Raw genomic sequence first — 12,409 nt, forward strand, 5'->3', positions numbered from 1 at the left:
TTCTTACAACTAACAAATGAAGGACTGTTTGAGACACCACATACTCTATATTTTAGATTTTGTACCTCTTCCACCTTTTTCTCTATTTCAGCTAATTTTGAATCTACTTTTTTTTATTTAATTTTACCAGTTTTTCTTCTACCACTACTTCAAACTTGGTTTCTATTTCCATTTCAAAATCATTTTTAATTTGATTGATTTAGTTCTCAACTTTAACCCTGTTTTCAGCCCAAAATTTCCTGGCTGCTTTGACTTCATCTTTACACTGTTTTTCAGAAGCCTCCACCCTCCTACTATAGTCATCACAGAGTTTCTGTTCTACACATTTATTACTCATTAATGTTAATTTGTCATTAGTGTTATGTACAACTTCATTTATCTTTTCATCGCAATCTTTCCCTACAGCCTCAACCTTCTTATTTAATTCTGAAAGGCTACCTTAATTTCCTTTTTAATTTCTTTCTTCAGTTCATCTTTTAAACTAGTCATATCGGTTCTAATACTACTGATGTCATCTTTTGTACACATATTACTTAAACTACTCATCATTTGCCTTAACATTGCTCCCATATTTCCGTCTGCCATAAACTTTTGCTCTTGGTGACTTTTGCTTCTAGGTTCCTCCTCCTTAACCTTAATGGTCTCACCCAATTCAGTACTGTTTTCGTCTATTTCGCTCGCCTCACCATACACTATAGATGATGCTTGTATCATTTCATCTAGAATAGGATTTTTGTCCCCATCATTCAATGTTACATTCATGTCAGATTGATATGCACCAGTCGCACTTATGTCATTCCATTCTGTTCATTTATCAACTTAACCTCTACATCTTTGTCCTGAGTCTCACTGTCTTGTTCGTTGAGGCTACTCATTGTGTATCACTTAATAAAAAACAGGTTTTGAAATGAATTACTTTTTTTTTCACTCTTCTGCTGCTGGTGCTGTTGTAATTGTCTGCATGGCTGCATCAAGCTGTAATTCTGTTGACGAGGTGTCTTGTTTATCTTGGTCAGCTGTGTCCACCAGTGTGCTGATTGGCTGCTCCTGTACTCTGCGGCTGTTTCCATAGAATCCGCTTGCTGATTGGCTGCTGCACCTTCTTCATTATGAAACGCCAGTGCTTATTGGCTGTATCATCTCTTCCATTTAAAAGTGTACTGTAAACCACTCGAGTTCACACTTCACTGTCAATGTTCATGAGTTCTAGTTTATTGTGACCACATACAATAGTCCTCCCCTGGGGTACCACATGTAGTGGTTCTGCCTGCTTTATTTATTTCGTTTGTTTTCCCCAGTGCCAACATATTGGCTGAAAAATGGGGTTTGTAATCCCGACATTGAATACTGTAAATAATGTAGCCGACAGGTGCACAGTTGCGTTGTTCAGTACTTTAATTTCAATGTTTATCCCCCCCCCCCCCCCCCCCCCCAAAAAAAAAAAAAAAAAAAAAAAAAAAAAAAAAAAATACACAGTTATTTCGCACTGTTGTTTAACTTTTGATAAGTCTAATTAATAGTTTGTGGGCGAACATCCACATGCTGCTACAATAGTTTACTGTCGAACATCTACGAGCAGTAAAAACGTAACCACGAAGCTCACACTTCTTGGACAATAGAAAGGTACATATGGAGCAGCAGATACTGTCATTGTTTTTACACATGGCCTAATTGTTTAACACTTATTCCACAGTTACGTTGAAGCATTGTTGTTGATCTAACCAACACGGGTTTCTCGTCTGAAACTCGGCTGCGGGCTGACTGTCTCGTGACCAAAAATTGGGCCCTTATATATCATCACAATAATAGGCCCTGAAACTACACATTATTTAAAGTTAAATTTACAGAAATAACAATTAAAACTTAACTCATTAAATTAACTGAATACATCGAAAAAATTTTTAACAGCTTCTTCTACTACAAGGTTTAGGCCAAATTATTTGTTTAACTGATGAAATTAACATACATTGTTATGTAGACAATACATTTGACAAAACTGTTAATTACTTTGGAATTAATGAAGGGCTGGCTTTGCTAACATGTTTTCGAATAGTGCAAAATAAATACTTTAAGGTTACCAATACTTTGTCTTTCAAATGTTTATAATTAGTACAGAATTTATATTTGATATAATAGAGGGAAACATTCCACGTGGGAAAAATATATCTAAAAACAAAGATGATGTGACTTACCGAACGAAAGCGCTGGCAGGTCAATAGACACACAAACAAACACAAACATACACACAAAATTCTAGCTTTCGCAACAAACGGTTGCTTTGTCAGGAAAGAGGGACGGAGAGGGAAAGACGAAAGGAAGTGGGTTTTAAGGGAGAGGGTAAGGTGTCATTCCAATCCCGAGAGCGGAAAGACTTACCTTAGGGGGAAAAAAGGACGGGTATACACTCACACACACACACACACACACACACACACACACACACACACATATCCATCCGCACGTATACAGACACAAGCAGACATATTTAAATATGAGAGAGTCATATTTCGCCCTCCTTCCAAAATTTCACCACTGGTGGGATCCGTTAAAGATGACCTGGACCTGCGTAAGACAGATGTTTACAAAATTCCGTGTTAATGCGGCATATCATATATAGGGCAAACAACACAAACTGTGCAGGAACGCACTGTGGAACACCAATGGGATACTCGCCTTCTCCAACCCACCAAGTCTGCAATCGCCGAACATTGTATTTCCACAGACCATTCCATGAATTACAACACAAAAAATTTGGCCCATACATAAAACCTTTGGAGCTCGATTATCAGTGAATCTGCGGAAATAAGATTGTCTGACAACGAGACTCTCATCAATTGAGATAACAGTTATCAGCTAAACCCCACTTGGAATCCTGTTATAGAGAAACTTCATAGTCGACGTAGTTATCTGCATAAAGATGGAAATCGACCTGATACTGATATGCCAGCCTTTCACAGTGGAGGTTGCGAGGCGCACCGCACAGAGCCGTTATGAACGCGCACGCTGAGCAGCGTATGCGCAATGTCACCTCAGTATGGCTTTAAATAGCAGAGCTCAGCACGTTCTCGCCAGTACTACTACAGTGGCACTCACCTGATGATGGCCAGAATACTCTGTGCTGAAATATTGTGGCAGGACGTTACTGATATCCGGCATTTCTCCCGTGTTTTTATGGAACAATAGAGGCACTATTTGAGGTTGAATGCTTTAGATGGAGCAGATGAAACTTATATAGATATGAGCGAAACATCAGGCCAGGATGACTTTTGCCTGGCATTGTATTCCCATACACTCTTCTGCTATTTCAGCCCTCCCTTCCCCTCACTTTCCCCATGTTCATCTCATGTGCTCCACTTGTTCAGTTCCTGTTGGCGCCTCTCAGCACAAATAATATACTGTGATTGGTTTATTTTTATGTATGTTATTATTTGAATGCCATATAATTAAGTAAACAGTTTCATTGTTATTCAATCCTGAACTTTCTGTTTTAATAATTGAATCTGGTCATTATGCAATTGTATGTAATGGATATGATTGCTTTCACATAAGATGGAGAAGAGAGGTGTTAGGAATGATACCCAAAGTAGGTACACTTGGATCAGAGGGCTGCACAATTCGAGCTGCCTTTGGGGATACAGGCACAGGAAACAACTGATTCAAGTGTGTGTATTTGTTTCTGATTCTTAAACAAGTTAAGTTATTGACTTCAGCTGTATTGCTTCTCTTTGTGGCCACCCTTCTATCGAACAAAGATTTGTTTTGCTCTTGTTCTAGACAAAGTGGTTGATATAATGTACTGTTAGATAGTGTGGAATTTTTCAGTGATTTATGCTCACCTGTATGTTACTGGTATGATATTGAATAAGTACTTACTTGTGCCAGTGTTGTCTATGCAGAACAGTAATTATAATTCAAGGAAGCAGGTCAATATTTTCTTTGGGAGACTGCTAACTTTTTTGGCACAGTTTATGAGAACCAAATGACAGATGTACAGTGACAGCTGTTTCTCTTGATCTGTTCTGTTAATCTATTTAGTACCGAAGAATGCCTGTGGAAACTAATCTGTTTACTTTCATCAATTGCTTTGGAGTTGTGTTGACTTGTTAATGATAATTCACAAAAATTGTCAGCTATTAAGTAGATACAATGTATGGGACTTGATTTTTGAAACTACATAACTATAGTGAAAATTAGCATTTTAATTATACCATTGGCCATTTAAAACTATTTGAATAAATGTAAAAGAGCTGTCCATAACATGAATACCGGTGTAGTGGTTATGGTACATTTTCTTAATACTTTGTTAAAAAATCTTGTGCCGTTTGAATGTGTTTAACAGAAATTTGTTATTTCAGAATATGTGCTGTTTTTGATGAGATGTCTGATAGAGTCCGAGAAATGCCAAAGACAACAGCAGAATTAGTAGAGCTAAATAACTACATAATTGAGTGCAGAGATGTTACGATGTTTAATTTGAAAGAGCAGATTCGTATATCAGCAGAGAATGTACTCTTTCTGATGGATCATGCTATTCTTTCAGGTAAACCCATAATATGCTATATTCAAAGAATTTGATTGATTGATTGATTTATTTATTTTCATTTAAATGTCACACTTTAAAACTGCAGCAAAAGTAAACATCTTCAAAATATCTTCAGAGTAACTCTTGAATATCATACCAGATTCCACAAAAGAAAAAGGTGTATTATAGAACTAAAACACTATTAAGGCAAGCAGTCTTTTCATGTGGATGTTTATAAATCTCTAGAAAATGTCTGTAAAGTGTTTTAAATATTTTTTGCAAAAGGTGGTTGCCAAAATTCATCATCATGGGGAAGGCAAAGACAGTTTTTCCTTCTTGGTCTTGGACCAAATTGAAATGGTGCCTGTCATAAATGACTTCAGTTGATAGAATGTTAAAAAATAAATAATGGTAAAATATTTCTTATTTTGTGACTGATAGGATCAGTGAATCGAAGCCACATCATTGAATGTTAATGACTTGTGTAAGACTTGCAAAAGTTTTCAGTCAAGGCCACTTTTCAATTAGTTGTTCAGATTATTTTTGAGTTGATTTGATTTTGATTTGATTTGATTTTAACAGGGAAGCTAAAACAGCTTATGTATAACCCACCACTGCCCACACCGAAACTACGTTTATTGTGCAGTATTGCTCCCTGTATGTCTAGTAAAGTCAACCAAAGCCACTAAATAGTGCCCTCTACCAGTTTTTTGTTGGACACAATTTGTTCAGGTCTAGTTGTCCCGAAGATTCTGTATCTTGTACTCTCCAGTGCCATGCATTCAAAGATTAGGTGTGATGCAGTTTCTTCACCCTCATCATAGATCCTGCATTTAGGGTCCTCTTCCGTTATACCCATTGTGTGTAGGTGTCTTTTTAAAATTCCCATGGCCGGTTATCGGTCCTGTCATGAGTTTGATCTCTTTCCTGTTCAATCCCAGGATTACAGAGTTTCTTTTAAAACATGGCATCATTACCTTACCATGTTTTTGTTTATGGACCTTGGTCCAATATCCTACATGCTGTTTCCTAAGCCAATTCTGTAATTCTAATTTGATCATAGCCTTGCTGATTGTCAGGACAGGTTCCGGTCCAATGAATGGAGTTGTTGCCCCCATCCTAGCCAATCTGTTGGCTTGTTCATTGCCACAGATCCCTGAGTGGCCAGGGACCCACACTAGGTTTTCCCTATTGCTTCCCCCTAGATCCACCAGAACCATGTGGCATTCTGCAACAATCTTAGATCTTCTTGCAGGAGCTGCCAATGATTTCAGGGGTGCCTGGCTGTCTGAATAGACATGGATGCTACGGCCCTTGTAGCGCCTATACATATTCTCCTCCACACATGCCCGGTTTGCAGTAATTTCAGCTTGGAATACAGAGGCCAGTTTTCCTGGAGAGATAATGCCCTCCAGCCTTGTTGGGACTGTTTTTTCCCACTGCTCCCTGCTTGCGGTTATTATATTGTAAGGCTTTTCGAAGCAGTTGGGAGTTATTATATAGTCGGCAGGCATTTACCCAGGCATTCCTATATTTACCTCACTCACTATGTTAGTGTGTGAGTCTGGATATCTGGATGAGACCCAGTTTTTGCCAGTTTTAAGTCTGTGTGCCCCATATGCTGCCTCCATCTTGACCCAAAACTGTCGTGGAGGCACGTCCAGCATGGCTTCCATTCCAGCAGTTGGTGTGCTGTTAATTCTGCCTGTTATGGCTGAAAGCAAGGGGAAAGTACAGCCATAATTTTTCCTGAGGGCATGCAGCTATGCAGCTTTACTGTATGGTTAAATGATGATGGCGTCCTCTTGGGTAGAATATTCCGGAGGTAAAATAGCCCCCATTCTGATCTCTGGGCGGGGACTACTCAGGAGGACATTGTTATCAGGAGAAAAAAAACTGGCATTCTACGGGTTGGAGTGTGGAATGTCAGATCCCTTAATCGGATAGGTAGGTTAGAAAGTTTAAAAAGGGAAAGGTTGCGTTAAAGTTAGATATAGTGAGAATTAGTGAAGTTCGGTGGCAGGAGGAACAAGACTTCTGACCAGGTGAATACAGGGTTATAAATACAAAATCAAATATGGGTAATGCAGGAGTAGGTTTAATAATGAATAAAACAATAGGAATGCGAGTAAGCTACTATGAACAGCATAGTGAACGCAATATTGTGGCCAAGATAGACACGAAGCCCATAATTACCATAGTAGTACAAGTTTATAATGTCAAATAGCTCCGCAGATGATGAAGAGATTGATAAAATCTATGATGAGATAAAAGAAATTATTCAGGCAGTGAAGGGCGACGAAAACTTAATAGTCATTGGTGACTGGAATTTGATAGTAGGAAAAGGAAGAGCAGGAAACGTAGTAGGTGAATATGGAATGGGGGTAAGAAATGAAAGAGGAAGCCACCTTGTGGAATTTTGCACAGACCATAACTTAATCATAGCTGACACTTGGTTCAAGGATCATGAAAGATGCTTGTATACGTGGAAGAAGCGATGAGATACTTGAAGGTTTCAGATAGATTATATAATGGTAAGACAGAGATTTAGGAACCAGGTTTTAAATTGTAAGACATTTCCAGGGCCAGACGTGGATTCTGACCACACTCTATTGGTTATAAACTGTAGATTAAAGCTCAGGAAACTCCATAAAGGTGGGAATTTAAGGAGATGGGACCTGGATAAACTGACAGAACCAGAGGTTGTAGAGAGTGTCAAGGACAGCATTAGGGAACGATTGACAAGAATGGGGGAAAGAAATACAGTAGAAGAAGAATGGTAGCTTTGAGAGATGAAATAGTGAAGGCAGCAGAGGATCAAGTAGGTAAAAAGATGATGGCTAATAGAAATCCTTGGGTAACAGAAGAGATATTGATTGTGATTGGTGAAAGGATGGAACAACCATGTCTCCATCCTTGCTACCCTTCCTGTTTTCCTTTCCCTGTTGCTTCATAACCTGGGTTGTGAGTAACTGAATCTACTTTCCCTTCTTCCCTTTCTTTCCCCTCTCCTCCCTGATGAAGGAACATTTGTTCCGAAAGCTAGGAACGTAAATTTTCGGTTCTGTTTTTTGTGTATCTATCGGCTGTACTGAGCTGAGGTAAGTACAGGCCAGCCCCTCTATCTCTTTGTTAGTATTTGGAATACTTTCTTTCAAATTCTTAAGGTGCCAGGGGTAAAATACAGGGAGCAAAAGGCTATTTACAATTTGTACAAAAACCAGAGGGCAAATCAGGAGTTGAGGGGCACGAAAGGGAAGCAGTGGTTGGGAAGGGAGTGAGACAGGGTTGTAGCCTATCCCCAATGTTATTCAATGTGTATAATGAGCAAGCAGTAAAGGAAACAATAGAAAAATTTGGAGTAGGAATTAAAATCCATGGAGAAGAAATAAGAACTTTAAGGTTCGCCAATGACATTGTAATTCTGTCAGAGACAGCAAAGGACCTGGAAGAGCAGCTGAACGGAATAGACAGTGTCTTGAAAGGAGGATATAAGATGAACATCAACAAAAGCAATACAAGGATAATGGAATGTAGTCGAATTAAATCAGGTGATGCTGAGGGAATTAGATTTGGAAATGAGACACTTAAAATAGTAAATGGGGTTTGCTATTTGGGGAGAAAAATAACTTATGATGGTCAAAGTAGAGAGGATATAAAATGTAGACTGACAATGGAAAGGAAAGCGTTTCTGAAAAAAGAGAAATTTGTTAACGTCAAGCATAGATTTAAGTGTCAGGAAGTCGTTTCTGAAAGTATTTGTATGGAGTGTAGCCATGTAGGGAAGTGAAATGTGGACGGTGAATAGTTTAGACAAGAAGAGTGTAGAAGCTTTTGAAATATGGTGCTACAGAAGAATGCTGAATATTAGATGGGTAGATCACATAACTAATGAAGTATTGAATAGAATTGTGGAGAAGAGAAATTTGTGGCACAACTTGACTAGGAGAAGGGATCACTTGGCGGGACATATTCTGAGGCATCAAGGGATCACAAATTTAGCATTGGAGGGGAGCGTGGAGGGTAAAAATCGTAGAGGGTGACCAAGAGATGAATACACTAAGCAGATTCAGAAGGATGTAGGTTGTAGTAAGTACTGGGAGATGAAGAAGCTTGCACAGGATAGAGTGGCATGGAGAGCTGCATCAAACCAGTCTCTGGACTGAAGGCCACAACAACAACGACAACAATGGCTAAGCAGGCCAATCTCTGCACCTTCACAAGCTCCTTAGCTGCAACCTGCAGTTCTACTTTCTTCCACCACACTACAGTCCCATAGGAAACCCTAGGTCTGATAGGTCTGACCACTGTGATGTATATCCAATGCATACCCCTGGGGCTTAGGTCCCAGTTTTTGCCACAAGCCTTTCTAGTTCTCACTAGAGTACTTTTTGCCTTGAAGCTGATATTCTTAATGTGAGGGGTCCATGTTTGCTTCTCATCTAAGGTTACCCCTGGATATTTCATTATCTCCTTCACAGGTAGAGTTTCATCAAAGAGCTTTAGATTTGAACTTGAGTGTTGAATATGTCTCTTAGTAGCTGGCACCACAACAGATCTTGTTTGATGCACCAGTTTTGCACAATGTCCAAACTTCCTTGTGCCATGTTTCTAACTGTGTCAGTAAATTAGCCAAGTATTACTATGACAAGGTCATCTGCATGTCCTTGGCAGAAGCAATGTCTGGAATTTAATTCCTCAATGAGTTCATTCACCACTAGATTCCACAATAAAGGGGACAAAACTCCTCCTTGTGGGCAGCCTAAGTGGTGTTAATTACCATCTTTTCATTCATCATGGCAGCCTCTACTTTTCTTCCACTAAGAATGGCCCTGGTCCACCTGCATATAGTGGCCCCCAGGTCATGCACCTCTGCTGCCCTTACCATGGAATCGAAGGCCGTGTTACTGAAGGCCCCCTCAATATCCAGGATGATGCAGAGGGCTATTTCTTGGAAGTGAAGTGCTTCCTCCAACTTCCCAGTGAGTTGGTGAAGAGCTGACTCTCATGATTTACCTGGTTGCTATGCGTGTTGGTTTGAATGTAGAGGGCCCTACTTAGCTTCCTCTCCCCAACTTATACATTAACCAGTTTTTCCAATGTTTTGAGAATTAAGGTGGACAGACTGATTGGTCTCATATCCTTAGCCTTAGAATAATCAATTCTCCCTGGCTTGGGAATGAAGACAACCTTCACTGCCCTCCAATCATAGGGAATGATTCCTACTGCTAGGCTAACCCTGAATAGCCTGCATAGGACTCTTATGAGCTTCTATCCTGCCTGTTGTAGGAGAGCTGGAAAAATTCCATCTGGGCCAGGTGACTTGAATGGTTGGAATGTTCCCACCATCCATTCGATTTTGTTAAAGTTAACACACTCCTTGGATGATTCCCAGTCCTCTCTTCGAGTGCCTGAGAACCATTGTCTCTCCGGGATCACACTCCTGACCATGTTGTTCAGCAGAGAATAATGAGGAAAGTGAGTTTTGAGGAGCAGTTCCAGTGTATCATGTGCTGTCTTTGTATATTCCCCATCCTCCTTCCTCAGTGTACCTCCTGGATTGGTTGGTACTCTTGTGAGAATCATGTGCAGTCTGGCTTGTGCAGCCATGCTCTCCACTTCCTCACAGAATGCCTTCCAGGATGCCTCCTTTGCGTGTCTGATTGCAAGATTGTCGTTGACAAGGGCCTCACGATATTTAGCCCATTGTCCTTTACATCTCGCAATATTAAACAGTCTCCGTACCTGTTTTCTTTGCATTTCTAAGTTGTTATTCCACCAATGCACACTCCTATTTGTGCACTTCTTGGTGATTGTGCAGTTGTCATGATATGGCAGAGTTAAGAGCATCTGCTACTTCCTCCAATTCTACTGGATTGCTTATCGAGGTTTTAATTTCCGATAAGCCTAAATCTAGGTCCCTCCTATATGTCTCCCAGTCTGTTTCCCTGGGATTCCTGTAGGTCATGGTTTGTCTGATTCCCATTTTAACCTTGAATTTAATGTACATGTGGCCTGATGAGGATGGCTCCAACACCACATGTTTGACATAGCTGCCCATTATCACGGAACTAATGGTTATGTCAGTAACTTCTTCCCGTCTGCCATTCCTGACTGTAGGTTCATTGCCCCTATACATGACCTCTAAGTTGTTAGCTAAAAGGAATTCAAGGAGGTACTCACCTCTGCTGGTGGTGTCCTCACTGCCCCACACTAAGTTGTGGATATTGGTGTCACATCCCAACAGCAGTTGGTCACCTTGCCAATGGCAAGTCTCTACCATTCTCCTCACCTCCAAGGGAGGAGGAGAGCTTTTTTCATAAGGAAGGTATGTTGAGGCCAAAACAATTTCCCTTGTGATGTCTTCCTCACATTGCTGCATTTTAATGATCAATAAGTCCCTAGAGCAGAAATCCATCATTTGCATGAAAGAAATTCCATTTCTTACATAGATGCATGTTCTGGAGTTTCTTAGATTTCTAACATAAATCAGCTTACCTCCAGTGCCACCGAGGCCCAATACACTCCGTTTACTGTATTTACTGGAATCTAAGCCACACTTTTTTTTCCGGCTTTTGTAATCCAAAAAAGCGCCTGTGGCTTAGAATCGAGTGCAAAGTAAGCAGAAGTTATGTAAAATGTTGGTAGGTCCCGCCACAATTAACTTCTGCCATCGAATATATGTAGTGCTACAGAGGCATGCTTTGCAGGCACAAAGATAAATACTGGCGCCAAAACCTCTGCGTCAGTAAATAAATTAAGGTGGAAGACGAGTTTTTTTCTCCGCCCCGAGTTTCGACCACTGCATTTTCATACATTATCCAACGAAGTAAATACAAATTCTGTATTATTCATCTTCAAATGTAGCAGCCTTTCATTGTACTACGAAAATCTGACTGGCAAGACTGTTTGGGATATTTGTCAATATGGCCAACTCTACGTTCTGAATTTTTTCCTACATGTGACAAGAGATGGTTGCTAATAGGAACTTTTATGAATAGTGAATCACATGCAGTATTCTCTTCACCATAAGAATAATACGAATATAAACATTTTGCCATGTATTCTTTCGTGTTTGCTGCTATCTCATTTAAATCCTGTCTGCCTAATAAACTACGATACTAGAGTGAGACAACAGCGAACGCGGAAGAATAAACATATCATGCCATGTTTGTATTCGTATTATTCTTACGCTGAATAGTGATACAGTCAGAAATGAAGCATGACAACTGACTAGATTTTTAAATCTAAGATGACTCTAATTTCTGTGCAGAATGTAATGTACTGAAGAGGTGTCGGCAAAGCTTTTCAAACGAAGAAAAATTTTTGCTAAACTCTCCTTCACAACATCTTCTATCACACACAGTCTATTATTTGGTTCTTGTTGATTATTATCAAAGAAAGCAGCAGTGGTAACAACAAATAGCAGTCTCTTGCCATTGTTTCACTAATGAGACGATTCCTCTCTCTCTCTCTCTCTCTCTCTCTCTCTCTCTCTCTCTCTCTCTCTTTTTGGAAGCGGCAGTAGCGCACACAAAAGCAAGACTGCGTGCGGCGACAGGCCATAAACACTCATTATCAAAATGCGACAAACAATGCATGACAGAGTACAATTATGCATTTTTAGCTTAGAGCGACGTAAACACCTATAACAAAGAGAACGGCACTTATTAGATCAAAGAAAAATAAGCAATCAATTCAAACCAGACAAAACACGTGAAAAACGAAGGGTACCCGTATAAATATGGACAGAGCGCCTTACGCATAGCAATGGCTACCTGGTAAAGCTTAACTGCTAAGCTTACGACTCGAACCAAACTACTGTAGCTGTATCGTCATTCATTCGACCTAAATTGTGTTTCATATTACAATGGACCAACTTTGTTT

General features: G+C 39.9%; 1 protein-coding gene across 1 annotated transcript in view; it reads left to right on the top strand.

The window, feature by feature from the left end:
- Positions 1-12,409, top strand: part of LOC126455722 (dynein axonemal heavy chain 3) — a 1,249,696-nt gene that overhangs the window by 190,291 nt on the left and 1,046,996 nt on the right. Inside the window, exon 14 of the mRNA XM_050091491.1 lies at positions 4,356-4,540. Within this exon, the coding sequence (XP_049947448.1) occupies positions 4,356-4,540 (185 nt within the window). The remainder of the gene's footprint in view (positions 1-4,355; positions 4,541-12,409) is intronic.

The sequence above is a fragment of the Schistocerca serialis genome, chromosome 2 (genome assembly GCF_023864345.2).
Source record: "Schistocerca serialis cubense isolate TAMUIC-IGC-003099 chromosome 2, iqSchSeri2.2, whole genome shotgun sequence".
In the NCBI taxonomy this organism is placed as follows: domain Eukaryota; kingdom Metazoa; phylum Arthropoda; class Insecta; order Orthoptera; family Acrididae; genus Schistocerca; species Schistocerca serialis.